This window comes from Paramormyrops kingsleyae, chromosome 20 (genome assembly GCF_048594095.1).
Source record: "Paramormyrops kingsleyae isolate MSU_618 chromosome 20, PKINGS_0.4, whole genome shotgun sequence".
Lineage (NCBI taxonomy): Eukaryota > Metazoa > Chordata > Actinopteri > Osteoglossiformes > Mormyridae > Paramormyrops > Paramormyrops kingsleyae.
Genome location: NC_132816.1, coordinates 725,259 through 743,146, shown reverse-complemented (window position 1 = coordinate 743,146; position 17,888 = coordinate 725,259). Strand labels below are relative to the sequence as shown.

Here is a 17,888-nt window from a genome sequence, read left to right as displayed (position 1 = left end):
GACGTCAACCTCAACAATGGGCAGCAGGGGGCGTGAGAGTACCGCGGTACGCCACGAGAGTTTCGCGATACGTATCGTGGTTCGTGTATCGCGATATTTCGGTTCGGTTTGTAATATCGTTACACCCCTAATTTTAATTAATTTGCTTAAAAAAATATTTAATTAAAACGAACGTAGTCACGTAGAATTGAATCACGCACTCAGTGCTGCTTTGAAAATGCATTCCGAGCTGACCACGCCCACCCTACGGCAATCATTGCGTCAAGGCGGGTTACGTTTAGATGTTTGAAACATGGCGGCTGGAGATCTGATAAGATCGTTGAATTCATTGGCAGATGAAGTGGAGCGTGAACAGAGAAATAATGTTTTTGAAGCATCATAGAAACACATAGGCTGACTTGAATAATCTGATAAAAACTGAACTAAGGAATTCAGATCACTTGAGTAAATAAGAAATTTCACAGAGGCATGATTGCCGTAGGGTGGGCGTGGTCAGCTCGGAATGCATTTTCAAAGCCACTTAGTAGAAGACTCAAGAGTTTTGGTCTATTGCAATCAGCTTATACATTTTTTAGGCTATGTCAAGCAATTTTTCAAATTATAGCTGAAAGATTTATGTTTAATTGGGGATGTTGTGTACAATTTCATTGTTCTCTAAAAAGTTATTAAACATTTTAAATGTTTAAGATCTGTCTTGTGCCCTAATATAACTTATTTCACAATGGCAATTATCTAGCCTATATTGCACTCTTTATTATCTCATTGGACAGTGAATTTACTTTATGTAGGCCATAGCCTACCAAAACAAAAATAAAAACTTAACAAACACATTAATTTTCAACTTTCAATAATTAATGTTAAGAGTTTTTTTTTAAATGGCATGCATAGCTCTGAAAGTTCTGAGAATATTATATATAATTATATAATTATATATTATTATTCTATATATGTGTTTTTAAAAGAAAATGAAATAATAATAATAATACTCTTTGTAGTGGCACCCAGGGAGCTGGGGGTTGAGGGTTTTGCTTAAGGACCTGCAGATGTGCTGAGGCTGGGCTTTAACCGGTGACCTTGTGATTACAGGCACACGGCTTAGCCCACTGAGCCACACGCTGCCCCATAAGGTGAGGTTATAAAGGCTGTTGTTGAATGCTGAATTTCTTAGTCAAAAAAACACGTCTAAGGCCTGAACAACATAAAGCTTTAGCCAGGTAAGAAATAAGTAACGCAAAAGTAACTCAAAAGTAATATAACGCATTACTTTCCATAAAAAGTAACTAAGTAATGCAATTAGTTACTTTTTGGGGGGAGTAACTCAGTATTGTAATATATTACATTTAAAAGTAACTTTCCCCAACACTGTTGATAAGAGGCTGTTGAGGGGGAGGATTCTTCCTGAAGTCCAGTATTATTTCCTTGGTGTTGTCTATATTGAGGATGAGGTCATTCTCCTCTCCATAGACAAGAATGTTATTTACCAAGGTCCTGTACCCCGACTCACCCCCCCCTTGATGAGCCCCAGGATGGTGGTGTTGTCAGCGTATTTAATGATGATGGAGTTGTCCTGGGTGGAGACACAGTCATAAGTGTACAGGGTGAAGAGTTTTGGGCTGAGGCAGCACCCCTGTAGGGATCCAGTGCTGACTGTAAGCTCAGGAGACACGTGTCCTCCCATTCTCACCACCTGTGGTCTATCTGTCAGGAAGTCCAGAATCTAATTACAGGTTGGAGTTGGGACGCCGAGGTCTGTCAGCTTCTTGATCAGCTTGCCCGGGCGGATGGTGTTGAAAGCAGAGCTGTAGTCCAGGAAGAGCATCCTGACATACATTCTGCTATACATTCCAGGTGTTGCAGAGTGTGGTGTAGGGCTATTGCTATTGCGTCATCCACTGATCGATTAGGGCAGTAGGCAAACTGGAGCGGGTCGATGGCGTTTGGGACCATGTGGTTGATGTGGGTGAGAACCAGTTTTTCTAAGCACCTCATGACAACTGGTGTGAGTGCCACTGGTCTGAAGTCATTTAGAGTGGATATGTCCGGTCTTTTGGGGACTGGTACGATGGTGGAGGATTTAAAAATACGGGGGACTACTGCCTGGGATAGTGATATGTTGAAGATATCAGCATACACACCAGCTAGTTGTTCCCCACAGGCCTTCAGAACTCTGGGAAAGATTCCATCGGGTCCCACGGCCTTGTGGGGCTTCACTTTTTTCAGTGCTTTCAGGACCTGTGTGTGTGTCACCTGGAGGACAGTGTCAGTGGGGTAACGGGGGGCCTTTGAGGGTGTGTCTGTGTTCAACCTGTCGAATCTGGCGTAAAAGGTGTTAAGGCTGTCTGGAAGGGTGGTGTCTCGGGGGTCTGTGATTGTTGTGGTTCTCCTGTAGTTCATGACAGATTGGATTCCCTGCCACATGCTGCGCGTGTTATGATTGAGGTAGTAGCCTTCAAGTTTTTGTGAGTGAGACCGTTTCACTGGTCTGATGGATTTCTGCAGCTCGTAGCGGGCTCTCTTATACCGTACTTGATCTCCTGACTTGATGGCCTCCCACCGCTTTTTTATTTTCTGTTTTATGTGGGGACATAAAACAGAAAATCAAAAAGGGTTTTTGGTTGGGTAACATGCGCACAGTCCTGGGAGGGGCACATATGGAAGTGCACCAGCTTATGTACTCACTCACAGTCTCTGTGTATTCATGGATGTCATTAGTGGCCTCTTTGAAAGTGCTCCAGTGTGTAGCCTCTAAGCAGCCCTGCAGGCTAGCTTTTGCATCATCAGTCCAGGTGTTAACGGTCCTGACTGTCACTGGCTTTGTCTTGAGCCTTTTGTTGTAAATGGGTTTAAGCCGGATTGCCAGGTGATCAGACTTTCCAAAGTGGGGTTTTGGTTCAGCTGAAAAGGCGTTTCTGATGTTACTGTAACAGTGATCCAGTATTTTATTTCCCCTGGTGGGGAAGGTCACAAACTGGTGCAGTTTAGGCATGTTTTTTCCGGAGATTGCAATGGTTAAAATCTCCCAGGATAATAAAAGCAGCATCAGGATACGTATTTTCATGCTGGTTGATCATATCGTGTAGCTCCTTCAGTGCAGCCTCCTCCTTAGCGGAGGGAGGGATATACACAACACTCACAATGATACATTGCAGTTCTCATTGCAGTTTTCTATGACTATATCTAATTGCGCTCCCATTCCTCAAAATGTCCAGGGGAGAAGACAAGCTGAGCCAGGCCACTGGCATCTTCCATTGCTATAGGTTGTTGGTTCAAATGAGCAGTGTGCTCAGAGGCCATTGGATGACTCTGCCTACGACAGGTAGGTGCCCAATCGGCATCAGACGCTGCTGTACAGCTGGTGTAGAGAGAGACATCCAGCCAGGATGAGCCTATTTGCATTCTCAGAACCTCTAAGACAGAGACCACTAAAGTGACACAATAACACTAATAGTTCGCAGGATGCAACTCAAAGGATCCATCCCATAGATGCAGTTTCATCAGGCATTACAGCATCCAGCATAAGTGATGGAAGTTGCTACCTAAAAGGCTTGATGGATTCAACTGGGACTAAAATGCCATTTCACTGAAACTTAGTCCCTCCAGTAACTTATCAGACGATCCTCTGCAGAATCAAGCTTGTAGTATAATTTTTACCAACCTTTAACTGTGCGTTTCTAAACCCAATCCTTGGGGACCCCGAAACGGGACACATTTTTGTTCTCTCTCAGGTCTGCTGGGATCTAGAAGGGTTCAAAATTTGGACTGTCTGGAAGTTCTCAAGGACTGGGTTGAAAAACAAGAGTTGAAGCAAACCATAGCTTGTAAAAAAAATCATGCTGAAAAGTATTTCAAATATTTACAGGGTTAGAATTCTTGTGCAGAATTCTTTTTGTAAAGGTTCTAATCTGTCTGAGTGTCTCTGAGTGCAGAGTGGCAGTGACCTGGTAGTTCAGGCAGTGAGTCAGTCGTGTCGTTTAAGTCCACTCTCATCCTACCTGCTTCCTCCACCGCCAAACGCATTTCTGTGGAGCTTGTGGTGCCTGAATGGTCAGTATCCTTCTGACAGTAGATTGCCTGAAACACCACAATTGTAATACCACATGTCAGGGTGCGTTACATTACATTAAAGTTTGCATAACATTACGATGACAGCCACAGTGCAGTTAGCTCCAATAAAGTATCATGAGCCTTGTAAGCAACAAACTGAATTGTCACATTTTGCGATGGGTTGGCGCCCCCTCCTGGGTTATTCCCTGCATTACACCTGTAGCTTTTGGGATAGGCTCCAAACCCCCACAGCCCTGAATATGACAAGCAAGTACAGAAAATAGATGTATGGATAATTGCAGCACAAACCATGTATTTTTCAATTTTGCTCCACAAAATCTTGAATTCCAAAAAGCCCAGCTTTCCACTTCCATCTTTCTGTAAAAATGTCTAAGGAACATCAACACGAGTGCAGTTCACTGGAGAGGCCTATCATCACCATATTCAGCATACACAATAAGGACGTCACCACTGTCACATGACTTATGGCTATATGAACATAAGAAAGGGACCCTGGTAATATCCAGTTTACAGACCACACTTGAGGGATCTAGAGGCCATAATTTTATTATAGTTATACATAATACAGTATAGGGATGTATGAGGATGGTATTAAGAGAGGCTGCTTATGGTATCAGAAGGGCGAAATGCCACAACAACCCCGGGTTTAATCAATATTAATTTTCCTGAGATACTAAAAAGAACTGTGCTGTGAAAAACAACATAACCTCTAGTGACGTCCCCCATCTTTTAAATTGCCGACAAGAGTTAGATACTGCAGCAATATGTTGGAAAAAAGAAAAGGATACATCCAAAAGATTGACCATGTTGCGGCACGTTTCAAGGCTAAACCCGTCTGTCCGGACTTCCTTCCCTAGAGTAGATATATGCTTAATGTTAGGAGGAAACAAAAATATCAGTCACTGTACACATGTAGTCTATGGCCACAATAGTTTTTGGAATGTTCTTGGTAATCCGATGCAATATTGCTATTACTAAACAAGAGCATTTGACTGTTCATAGTTCACACTCCTGAAGACTATCTGTTCTAAGAAAAGGGATTTAAAGTGGGAGAGTCACATGAATGTGGCACTTTGAGGAATACAGACGGCTACTCACGATTGGACACCACTCTATTCAAAATTCTCCTTAGTTCAAAGGCAGAGATTTCACAGTCCTGTAACATAAGGGAACAGCATGAATATTAAAGTCCTTATGAACAAAATTACTACATTAAGCTCCTCAAGCTTAAGCTACTAGATTCATTGAAATACTGATATAATCCATCTTAAACTATCACAAAAGGTCCTTATTTTAGCATCTCTCAACATTTTTTCCGAATATATGACTATTAAAATTAAGGTACTCACAGATCCAGCCAATTTCCCAAATAGATTTTTAAATGTACTATCAATCTTCTCTTCAGTTATTTCCATCTGTAACCACAATGAAGGAAGTCACATTGAACTCACTGAAGGCTGTTGGTAATTACAGGACTCCACTGAGAAGACAGACATGATGTAGTTCTGTATGCTCTATAAAAGTAATTTGTATAAACAGTGGTGGTTTTAGCTTGTATAGCTCCCTGGGCAACCCCCCTTCGCCCCCCCATGCCAAAAAAAAAAAACACCTGTAATTTTTATGAAGATATTTGGAACGATACAGATAAATCATTTTAAAGTTAAATCTAATTTCACCAGTTGCATCAGTACTGTACAAAGAGGTGCTATTTGATAGATTTGCCCAACCACCCTACCTCAGGCTTTCGATGGGGTGACTTAAGGTCAGCCCAGCCTGGCCCCCTCCCCGTCTGGTACTTCCGAGTGGTGGCCTGCCCGGCTCTCAGACTAGAACTAGGGCACCCACTCCGACAAGGTTTACTAACCCATACGGTGACATGATGTCATTGATGTGTGCAAATAAGCAATAGAAAACCGATCGCACAAATGTCACAACCAATTCCTTTTTTGTGTGGCTGCCTATGGCACCCACATTTAAATCCAGTGGCTATAAAAGTACTACAAAGAATAATCAGAAAACAGCAGAACTGAAAATACTTTTGCAACATGAGCTGCAAGCACGTTGTCTTTACCTCTCCCACGTTTGACTCAACGGGATTGTCCATTTCTCTGAAACAGAAAGGGCACACAGGCTCTTAAAGGAGCCCAGCACTTCATCTGCCGGTTGATCACACCCCTTTCTTTCCTTATCGTCCTTCAAAACTGATGATGCAAAGACTCAAATATGACTTATAGACAAAGGTTCAAAAGCTATAGCTATTGTGTCCAGAACATGTTACGGTTTGCACTGGTGTAACAAGCTGCTCTCTGAAAATAATAATTCTTAGCGTATAACATCTACTTCACGTAGCTCAGTGACAATACAGTTAGATTCTTTCCTGTGTCTTTAAAAGTCTATCTTTGAACAGGGTCCCTTACTGAAACTCAGTCTGCTTCTCGGAGAAGATGCGCAGGCAGAAGTCCCCGTTCAGGTGGGGCTCGAAGGTGGAGGGTACAATAAGATACTCCCCAGGGGGCAGACAGAAGCGACTGCACACCTCCCGCAGATTGATGAAAGTTTCAGAGCGAGCCTTGGACTCATGCTGCATGAAGAAGTTCCGGTTCAGGGGCACTTTCCTTTGGCCCACAAACTGGAAAGGGGAACCAGAGTGTGTCAGAAAGGACATGTCTTTACACCCACATTAGACTATAACTTGCCTAGAGAGACCAGGACTGGTATGCATAAAACTTCTCAGAGTAAAATTTCACTCTTAAATGCGTCACAATTCTAAGAGTGATGCGATTTTGCTCCTACTCCCAGACTTAAGAATAAGTGGCATGCATAAACATTCTTAAGTGTTAAGACTTGGTCTCAGCTCCTAAATTTTTTAAGAGAGCTGGAGAGGACTCCTAAGCCAGTTAGGAGTTGAATGACGGCAGCTGCACTACGCGCACCCAGACAGAGACCGCGCACTTTCCGTCGAAGAAAGGACGTCCGGTAGACGTACGACAATAATGAATTGATAAAAAGGTACAGGCTTAATCATGAGGGCATTCTTTTTGTTACCAACCTAATTAGGAACCAGATACAATCTCCTACGTCACCTAAAATGCACCTACATTTGAACTGAAGGTGATAATGATGCTATGTTTTTGGCAACTGGAAAAATATAATAATAATTATTATTATTATCATCATCATCTATTATAGCGAGGGTCATAAGAGCAATTTAAGTAATGACACAAACCTGTAGCAATATAAGTAATGACACCTTTATAAACTGTGATTTCCTTTCGCGAGGTCGATAAAACATTATATCACCTTTTTTTCACATTCCTCTGTTGAACGCCTTGTCCTAGGTGATGCAGCATTTACGGAGCTTGCAATAGCCTCCTAAGCTTTTTTGTCTGTGCTTGTAACAGCTGGGCCAAACTTTCCTAGCACTACCTCCTTCCATTAAAGCACCAACTGTGCAAAAAGAACCATTTTGTTTGTCGTCCAGTTTGGTTTTCTTTTAGAATCCAATGTCTTGCTATGAGTTTTGCGTTTGACACATAATTTATACAACATGTGCATCTTTTAGTGGAAATTGATTGGTGATGTGCTAGGTAGATTTTCGTACAACCAATTAAAGGTATGATCACAGAAAGGTATGTTGTATAAAGCTCTACATTAATGGTTTAATGTCACTAATAGGAATTGGGCTTAGACTTTGCTAAAAGTTACTTTTACCAGCTTTATACAATGCTCTTAGGTCCTACTTTTTGCTAAGATTTTTTTTTCAAGTGTACGACCATTCTCCATTCACCAATATTTTCTTAAGAATTCTCTTAAATATGTTCCTACAAAATTTGTTAAGAACAACCTATGTCGGATTCATGATGTGTTCTTAAGTAGCAGAATTGTTTGCACCTTTGTTCTTAAGAATGGTGAATCCCACGTCTTCGTAACTGAAAGCGCGTGCCACTTTTAGCCATAGTTTTGTTCGGTTATAACAGACATGCAGCTCCGCCGACAAGGCCCATGGCATGCCAGTGATATCCAGCGCAGATACGGAGTCGGGATTATTAATAGTCACGCATATGATCAGGTAAAGTTGGATTACTACATGTACAATATAATAATCTATACCACAAGTGTGTCTGCTGGGGTGTGGCATGAGTAAATGGTGTCCTGTAGTTGTGTTCTGGGCATACAGCAACTCTGGATATAATGGACTTTGGATATAATGGACTGTTTTGCCAGGTCCCCAGAAATCCGTTATGACTGGATTATACTGTACAGGAGGTAAATGCAAATAGACACGTTATTTAGTAGCGTAAAAAGTGGATATAAAGCCCCCAAGAAAGCTGACGCATGGAAAGATATCACCTTCTCTGTGAACGCTGTGTGCCAAATACATCTAAATAACTTGCGTTCCCTTCTCAGAGCACGATTGGCAAGCTCTTCAAGAAGTAACAGAAATGCCATTTTGATGGCAAGGCCAATGCGCAGAAACAGACCTATTTAAAATTTGCATGATCGCGGTTACTACCATGAAAATAATTTTTACACTTTAAAATTATTTTTTACATTTTACTTTTATAAATTATTCAAATACTATCATTTTATCAACTGTAGAATGAACAAAACTGCTATAACCGATTATTTTGAACAAACTATCATTACTGAAATGTGCGTACGAATGGTCTTGAGTGTGCGTAGATTCTGTTCTTAGCTAAGAACAAATTCAGATAAGAAAACATTGGTGAATGTCAGAATCCTTGTAAAAAAAAGTGCGTACGTGGGGTTTAAGAACAAATTTGTTCGTAAGAACGGTTGGTGAATGAGGCCCATTATTAGGAAGTTTTATGCATACCGGCCCAGATCATCCATGTTAGGGAGGTAAATTAAAAGGACCTGGGTTTCATTTAAGCACTGAGATCTTGCTGTTTGCTGATTTTTCAGTCTCCTGATTCACATCTCTCTATTGTTAATGTGAAAGAGCTGGATAAGTCTTTCAAGCAAGGAAACCAGTCAAAGCACTAAAGTACAGGTATTTTATGGGACCTACTGAAATAAAGGTAATAAAGCTGTTTGCCATAAAGGAAATAAAGGTAGCTGATTATGAGAAAGACCTTGGTGTGTATGTTGATGCTTCCATGTCTCATTCTCGCCAGTGCGGGGAAGCAATAAAAAAGGCCAATAGGATGTTGGGGTATATCTCCAGGTGTGTGGAGTTTAAGTCAAGGGAGGTAATGCTAAGATTATACAATTCCTTGGTGAGACCTCACCTAGAATATTGTGTGCAGGTTTGGTCACCATATCTTAAAAAGGACATTGCGGCCTTAGAAGGGTGCAGCGTAGGGCCACAAGAATGATTCCGGGTCTTAGAGGAATGTCAAACGAGGAAAGGTTAGTTGAGCTAAATCTGTTCATCCTCAGGCAAAGGAGACTGAGGGGGGACATGATCCAGGTCTATAAGATTCTAACAGGTTTGGATGCTGTTCAACCGAATAGTTACTTCAGCATTAGTTCAAATACAAGAACTCGTGGCCATAGGTGGAAATTAGTGGGAGAACATTTCAAACTGGATTTAAGGAAGCACTTCTTTACACAGCGTGTAGTCAGAGTATGGAATAGTCTTCCTGACAACGTACTGCAAGCTGAATCCTTGGGTTCATTTAAATCAGAGCTAGATAAGATTTTAACAACTCTGAGCTATTAGTTAAGTTCTCCCCAAGCGAGCTCGATGGGCCGAATGGCCTCCTCTCGTTTGTATAGTTCTTATGTTCTTAACTGAACTATTTAGCCAAGGACAGGAGTCTTTCAGTTTTAAAGTAGTTTGTAAAACCTGAAATAGCTCAAAGTGTCCACCCTGAAATGGATTATCAAGTCACCCTAAACCTACCCTGCAATACTGATTATCATAAATGTTTAATGATTTCTTTCCAGATATCGGTAAGGATACTAATTGCTTTAATCCAGGTAATTAACAAATTGCCTTCCCTGTTCTGGTGCAACAAGCTTCCCAAATCTTTAGTATTTCTGGTTTTAGGGGTGGCCAATCTTATCCAAAAGGCCGGTGTGTGTGCAAGTTTTCACTGCAACTCCCTAATTATATTACTAATTAGAGGATTGATTGGCTGAAAATTCCTCACACCTGGGTGTGAACAGCTGACCTAAAGGTTATTCCAAAAACCTGCATACACTGTGGATAAGACATGCGCTTTATCGATAAGATTGGCCACCCCTGCAATATTTGATCTCTGCTAATTTCTGATCACATGGGGCAGTGATGGATTATGAGACAGTCAAAATTAATGAAGACACCCAGACATTAACAACACAAACACAAAGTTCTGTACATAACCATAATTCCACTCCTTCTGACACATACCTCCAGAGGGACCTGTAGATGACAGAAAACAAGGAAGCATGTTGAGTTCAACACCATCACTAAAAATTTTGGGAAGGTAACACTACATCAGTGTTTCTCAACCCAGTCCTCAGCGAACCCCAGCCAGTCCACGTTTTTGCTTCCTCTCAGCTCCCAGCGAGCCTGTACCAGCTATTCGGTGTTCCTGATTGGCTGGGAGCTGGGAGGGAGCAAAAACGTGGACTGGCTGGGGTTTGCTGAGGACTGGGTTGAGAAACACTGCACTACATGATATAGAAGATTCAGCCACACCTTTTAACTGTAATAAAGAGACCAGCCCTCTGACCTGCTCTATCTTCACCTGTGATCCGTTGGCTGGTCTCTTGATTATCTTTGATACTCCAATGTGCTCTTGTCTTTCATTTGAATGACTCTCCTTTTAGGTTTTTGCTACATTGTACAGCTTTTGCTCCAGCTTGCACTTGTTACTGGTTGTTCACTGGAAGGTCAGTCTAGCTAGTTGGCTCCTTGACAGCTCTATGCTTATAGTGTGCTGTCTGGCTCACTTGCATGTCACTTTAAACAAAAGCATTTGCTAACTAAATAAACAAACTTTTTTATGTTGTCTTTTGGTCCAAACCTCCTGGCATCAGCCACATAACTGGTAACCCTGTGTCTGTCTCCAAAGGCACTAACAGTACTTAAAACACAGCCATAAACCTACAACACATCTACTAGAAAACATGCCTGTTGGCTTCATGGGAACCCCTCCTTGCTCACCTCGTAGATGGCGAAGCCGATGGTGAGCGTGTCCTCCCCCATCCTTCTCAGGCGGCGTCGGTTCTTCTGCATCAGGCCCACCACAAAGCTGCAGCCGACCTCCTCATCGTCAGGGTCATCGTCCTCTTCTTCCAGCTTAATCTTAAACTGTGGGTTTGTCCAGAAGGTGTCTGCAAAGAAGAGTAATGGTGCATTTTTTCTAAATACTTCTGGGATGTCAAGGTTCGTCCAAACAAGCAAAAAAAAATTGGCAAACAGCTTTTGCTCTTATGCAAGAATGCTGTAGGGTATGGATATGCTGGCAAATTTGGGGGGGGGGGGGTCCTTGAATACATTCAATTATCAATTTTATTCAGCGGGAGGCCCCAAGGTCACATTTTGTCTGGGGTTCCAGAATTTCCAGCTACACCCCGGCTCCTGTGAATAAATGCCAACCTTCCACAAACACTGTCATCATTTTAAAGTGCTTTTGCTTGGTTAATGACATAGAATCATTGAGTCTGGTTTTTGGGTTGGGTTGGGTTGGTACTTGGATAATTTCTGCACCCCCCAGCGGTGGAGCCTCTCCGCCAGGTCCCGTCAAATTTGGACAGGCTCCATTTCTTGGTGTCCTCCTCAGAAAGAGCATCAGGGGTGAGGTTGCAGATCTCTACCCGGGAGAAGTGTTGCAGGAAGTCGGAGAAGGACATCCTGAAGGGTAAACGGGAAAAAAACAAAAAGTAGATCCCAGTAGGGTGAGAGAAACAGAGAGGCTAGGTAATCACTTATCTGCGCTAACTGACTATTCCCCTTTTAGAACATTTTACCTTAAATTCTAATCTTAAATGATGACACAAATTGCACTGTCAGAAAAAAAATACCAGTAAGGGTACAATTACTCATCACTGTGGCTGTACATTCAAGCCAATTGTACCCTAGATATAGGTAAATCTTCCTTCTAAGGTACAAAAATGGACAATGAACATTTTTGTACCATTGGGGGTACATTAATGTAGTTTGTACCTTGGGGAACAAAACAGTACCAGGACAGTACTCTATGTCCCAGAAGAGGGGACGAACAAGGATTCGATTTACCAGAACTCTCCATCCTCAGATCGGTTGGTCAACCTCACTCTGTCCTCATCGCTGATTTGACTCCACTGAGCGGAGCTGTAAGAAAAAAGATCAACTGTGAACATAAACAGCCACCAAGCTAAACAAAATGAACCTCCCTATTCTACTGTGCATAAAAAGCAAATAAATGCTTACATTTCAGTTTCTGAAAAGTAGAAAATAGAATGAGTGGACAGTTCATGATTTAATGTAACCTGAGTGGTTCTTAATATAGTGATGCCATCAATCCATGTTTAACACAGCAACTCAGCTTAAGCATTAAGCCAACAGGTGTGCCGCTCTTGCTGTTTAAGACTCATCCCTTTCCTGGAAATTTGCCAAATATCGTCAGCGGCAATGACATCCCATCCCTCTGGCAAGCAGTGTCAAACAGCAGGGCTGTACCTGTCGTTCCAGTCGCCTGTCCACTCAACCTGTCCCCAGGGGTTCCTGATACGGATCAGCTTCGCCGTAGCTCTTTGGTAGCTCACCTTTACAGTGACAGCACACAGCAACCTGAGCTCCTCTTCCTCAGTGATACCACACCCAGGCGTGAAACAGGCAGCTCACCTCCTCTGCGCCGGTCACAGAGTACGCATGGCCCTTCACCAGCTTTTGGGTCGTGATGGCCTCCGAATCCGCTGAGCTTGTGATCTGAACCAAGAGCCCATTTCCTGCGATTATCCTTCTCAGTTCTTAAACAGGTAATTTCACTGTGTTTCCACTATAAGTGTTACATCATTACTTCATTCTCATAACGCCACCCAACTGCACCTCTACAAACAACTCAGACATAAAACCTAATTGATTCTGTTGAACTGAGGCCTGCGTATATTAGTGTACATCACTACCCACAAGCCTCTACTCCACATTAGATGACAACAAAAATCTTGACAACAGAAATCTAAGGATGTTCATTAAATAGCTAATCTAGCTGCTAGAATGGATTATGAGAATATCATTTAATCACTGAAAAATGTTCACCATACCCAAGACCATACACACTGTGTTTACTATATATTAAAAAATATATTAAAGCAGCGTTTCCCAACCCGGTCCTCTGGGACCCCCAGAGTCCCTTAGAATAGGTGCAACGGAGGGCTACGAGAATGATTCCTGGTCTTAGAGGAATGTCTTATGAGGAGAGGTTAGCTGAGTTGAATCTGTTTAGCCTTGAGCAAAGGAGACTAAGGGGGACATGATCCAGGTCTATAAGATTCTAACGGGTCTGGATGCTGTTCAGCCAAATGACTATTTCAATATTAGTTTAAATACTAGAACTCGTGGCCATAAGTGGAAATTAGCGGGAGAACATTTTAAAACAAATCTGAGGAAGCACTTCTTTACACAGCGCATAGTTAGAGTATGGAATAGTCTTCCTGCTAGTGTAGTGGAAGCTAAAACCCTGAGTTCCTTTAAATCAGAGCTAGATAAGATTTTAACAACTGTGAGCTATTAGTTAAGTTCTCCCCAAACGAGCTTGATGGGCCGAATGGTCCCCTCTCGTTTGTAAATTTCTTATGTTCTTATTTCTTATGAGTCCACGTAGGGCAGGGGTGGCAAATCTTATCCGCAAAGGGCCGTTGGCTCTTCAGCCAATCAATCCTCTAATTAGTAATCTAATTACAGAGTTGCAGCGAAAACCCGCATACACACCGGCCCTTTGCGGATAAGATTGGCCACCCCTGACGTAGGGAGCTGGGAGGGAACAAGAATGGGCACCGTCTGGTGGTCCCCAGTTGAGAAACAGTGCATTAAAGGAGAAAGAGAACCTGAACTGCTGATGGATAGTGACTGGCTAACTAGACAGAGGCTGTGTCAGTGTGCGGATGTGTTGACGCACGTCGATGGAGCAGCCCAGGAGGGACCCCCTGCGCAGGGCTTTCTGGATAATTTTGAAGAGGTTGGGGTTTGGCTTCATTAGCTCGTGCATTTCAGTGACGCCCCCAGTGAAGTCCTCAAATCCTTCCGTCGTGCTCCCCCCTGACAGAGCCTCATAACTGCCGTTCAGCCTACAGCAAGCAGGTGACATTGCTCAGTGTAAGTAAATGTGGGTAAGGATACGAACGCATGAGGCTGGATGATGGCGATGTGACTTTCTCTAATTACAGCTTTTCAGGTAGGTATAGTTTTTAATACAGTTTTACAGTTACGGTATTTTTTAAATAAGTTTAAGCTGCATACAGCTGAAAAGCAGGAAACAGGAAAAACAGATGAGTAGACAGTTTACATACTATCGGCAGGCATGGCTCACTCACTTGGCGTAGGCCTTCTCCAGCAGGGCGCTCCAGAACTCAGATCCTTCTACTGAGTGGACAAACAGCAGCTCCCCGTATCTGGTGGGAAGCCGGTCATCGATCACCATGTCCACCCACTCGCCAAACTGCCAGAACTGTGGCAACACAATGGTTAATATTTTTGGATAATATACATTTTAAAAACTCATAACCGACACCCCACCCAGGGCAGAGCCAAACCTTATGGCCTTTGCTGCCAGGGTTATTCTCCAGACACCCCCATGACCTCTCCTGGCAGGGGCAAATTAATGCATAGCCTATCCTGGACTATAGCCCCTGTCCCCCTCACCAACTTGGCTAGTTTTACTGCCAACACCCTGCACGCTGATTAGCGGATTACTGATGTAACATTGCTTGTTATTCTCTCTTGTTTCTCTTTCAGCTCCATAACAGCTTCATTGGCCCACTTGGGACTACACTTTCTAGCCAGTAGCCTCCAGGTTATTTTAGTTAGAGACCCCTGGGTTAGTTAAATCGGCTGATGTCAGCCTTGGGCATCCAGGTAAGTTAATCTGCCCCTGCGTGCTGGGTTTGTGGTTACCACATGGATGGATGAATGAAAAAACGTCGTCACAGATGAAGTCATTCAAGGTGACTTTTTATACTTATGACAGAATTTTTCTGAAGAACAGTGTTTCCCAAATGCAGAAAAGTTGGATTCTCAGACTAGTCCTTAATTTACCTGGAAGTGGAAGATTCCAGCATAGTTCTCCTGGAAGCTCTGGTCATGTGGAACAACGCGAGCCAGCACTTGCTCATTCAGAGTCAAAGAGGCGATAGCGGCGAGAAGCCAGCAGTCCCCTGAGAAAAGCCAGTGTCAATGCTGTACTCCAGTTATTAAAGGAAACACATAGATTTATGTTGTTTTATTCTGTTTATGTGTGTTTGTGTATGTATGTCTGTCCTTGTGTTTGTCTGTCTGTCTGTGTTTGTCTGTCTGTGTGTGTCTGTGTCTGTTTGTGTGTGTGTGTGTGTGTGTGTGTGTGTGTCTGCCTGACTGTCTGGTCACCCTCACATTAACCAGCATGTCAGAGTAAACCTAAGAGCCACAGCCACCAAATGGAGAAATAACGGATGGATGAATGGGTGAATGAGTAGATGGATGAATGTATACATTACTGAATGGATTATCTGTACTCCCACCCATTTTTAGACTGATTATAAGGGTTAAAATAATAATACATATTAGAATATAAACCATAAAGGCTGGAAGGAAGGTGGAAGCTTTGCTTAAATCCTGGATCTACTGAGTTTGGAAAGACTTTTTATGTTAGACCATGGGAGGGAGACTAACAGCACATCTGGGGTGGTTGCGTCGGCCCATTAAAAACAAGTATTAGTGATTCCCTGAGTCTTCTGCTCAGCTTCCATCAGCAGTTTTCTGCTCCAATATGATCCATTAGCAAAGGGACACATCCCTTCTGCTCACTCTGCCCCAGCCTCTCGAACCGGAACATTTATTTACAGCAACAGCTTTCTAAGGGTGGCTCTGTGGGCACCACTACTGCCAGGGCTTAAGAGGTGCCATAATTCATAGAGAGGGGCCAACCTTATTGTTAGCCAGTTATACATTTTGAATCTGTGAGTGACAAAGGAGAGGGCACTCTGGGGGCCAATCATCATTCTGCAGACACAGATCTCATTGTGCTTCACCCCGATGGTTCCAAAGATCTTCAACCTAGGATTAAAGCTATTTCAACTAAGTAATGATATTAATTAAGCAGCTCTCAACCTGAAGTCTTACCACAGCAGTAATGTTGAACAATTCAGAGCTGATCAGCGTATTAGCTTCCCAGTGTTTATCTGTGATGACCTGAGTCCAGGGGGTACAACACTTTATAAATGCAGAGCTTATCTGACACTGGGAGAACACGATGATCAGCCTAACATACAGTACATCAGGCTCCTTTTCAGTGCCAGTAATGCAGAACACTGAACTTATGCTGCCTAAAACCTGTGTTTACAGTCCTGAGGCTCGGACACTGCAGCCCTTGTACTGGAGTTTAGTAGTTAGAAAATACTTCCTGGTGGGGAATCTGATCCAAGTGCAGCCACAAGACTGCAATTCAGCACGACCAACCCAGAACGGGAGCCGCACACCCTTTCTCTCCAGCACTGCATTTTAAAAACATTTATTATGAGCCACAGCCCATTTCATAAACAAGAGAAGGGGCATCATTTAACTGCAGGAGTGAAGTTTAGCTCAGCAAAGACGAAGAAGTGAGCGAATAGCAGTGATGACCAACCCAGCTCGCCCTGGCAGATATCTGTCCTGATGGCACCGCCAACGATGAACTGTGGACTGGGACATAATTCCTTACAAAGAAAAAAGGCAATAAAATATGTATAAGCATAATTGTCAATTAGTCTTTTTTGGATTTCTTTTCACATTTATACATATAAAGGTGTCCTGAGAAGGTTCAGTAAAAGAAACATTTTTTTCACCGATTGGATTTGATTTATTACAAAACGTAGACGTCTGTAATGAGGCTATTCCCTGTGCAACCAGAAAACTAGCTGTAACTTTACTTTCTTAGTGTGGCACAATATTGTGTTGTTCAGGTTTGCAATCCTAAAAATAGCGCTAAGCATGAGTAACACGCAATATAAAAATTTAATGGTAGGTAATTATTTTTATATATGAAGTTACCTTTGAGTATCTTAACATATCCAAGCAAGAAGGGAGAATATAAATGAATATGATGTAATTTAGAAGATGCATTTTCGCCTGGTGTTTTCCTATTCCTAAATCATCCGATTTAACTCTCTGGGATACTGTGTTTGACAACCAAACCATCGAATCGTGTATCTCAAACATTTTATTTGTGTATACATGAAATTTACATGACCAATTCAAGCCATATCTTGATGTTGAATTATTTAAAACATATACGCAAGAATATATTTGAGTAGTTCACAGGTAAGTCTGTACTGCTAAATAATAGTAATAGGTACTGTAATAATAATATACCTTAGGACGTTTCCAGGTGATGCCACGCACCTTCGCGGATTTCGGTCCCAGTTCTTTGTAGCCGAGGGATGCCGGATCCGCCGGGAAAGCATCATCCTCGAACAGCTTTCCACTCTTCAGGCACTCTTGTCTGAGCGCCTTGAAATCTTGCTCCAGGAATTTCACCGCTTTTTCATGGCTGCCGATGCCCTGAGCTCGGTCACGGTTATGCTGCAACTTAGCCGCGATTCCGGAACTTAGCATTTTTGTGAGTTCTGTTCACGACCCTGGGATGCGTATCCTTTGTTGTAAAAAGTAACACGATGAATGACGCTGAAATGAACTGTGTAAGGTATATGGGTGTGTC

General features: G+C 42.6%; 1 protein-coding gene across 1 annotated transcript in view; it reads right to left on the bottom strand.

The window, feature by feature from the left end:
• The window catches only part of LOC111841738 (calpain-2 catalytic subunit-like), a 20,911-nt gene extending 3,023 nt beyond the window's left edge, over window positions 1-17,888 (bottom strand). The window contains exons 1-18 of the mRNA XM_023807711.1: window positions 17,543-17,888; window positions 16,818-16,887; window positions 15,254-15,372; window positions 14,533-14,666; window positions 14,118-14,286; window positions 12,845-12,928; window positions 12,680-12,765; window positions 12,257-12,331; window positions 11,712-11,872; window positions 11,183-11,352; window positions 10,424-10,435; window positions 6,483-6,694; window positions 6,137-6,173; window positions 5,415-5,480; window positions 5,164-5,221; window positions 4,854-4,918; window positions 4,354-4,422; window positions 3,993-4,071 (exon numbers count right to left, since the gene is read on the bottom strand). Of these exons, the coding sequence (XP_023663479.1) occupies window positions 3,993-4,071; window positions 4,354-4,422; window positions 4,854-4,918; window positions 5,164-5,221; window positions 5,415-5,480; window positions 6,137-6,173; window positions 6,483-6,694; window positions 10,424-10,435; window positions 11,183-11,352; window positions 11,712-11,872; window positions 12,257-12,331; window positions 12,680-12,765; window positions 12,845-12,928; window positions 14,118-14,286; window positions 14,533-14,666; window positions 15,254-15,372; window positions 16,818-16,887; window positions 17,543-17,785 (1,909 nt within the window). The 5' untranslated portion in view covers window positions 17,786-17,888. The remainder of the gene's footprint in view (window positions 1-3,992; window positions 4,072-4,353; window positions 4,423-4,853; window positions 4,919-5,163; window positions 5,222-5,414; window positions 5,481-6,136; window positions 6,174-6,482; window positions 6,695-10,423; window positions 10,436-11,182; window positions 11,353-11,711; window positions 11,873-12,256; window positions 12,332-12,679; window positions 12,766-12,844; window positions 12,929-14,117; window positions 14,287-14,532; window positions 14,667-15,253; window positions 15,373-16,817; window positions 16,888-17,542) is intronic.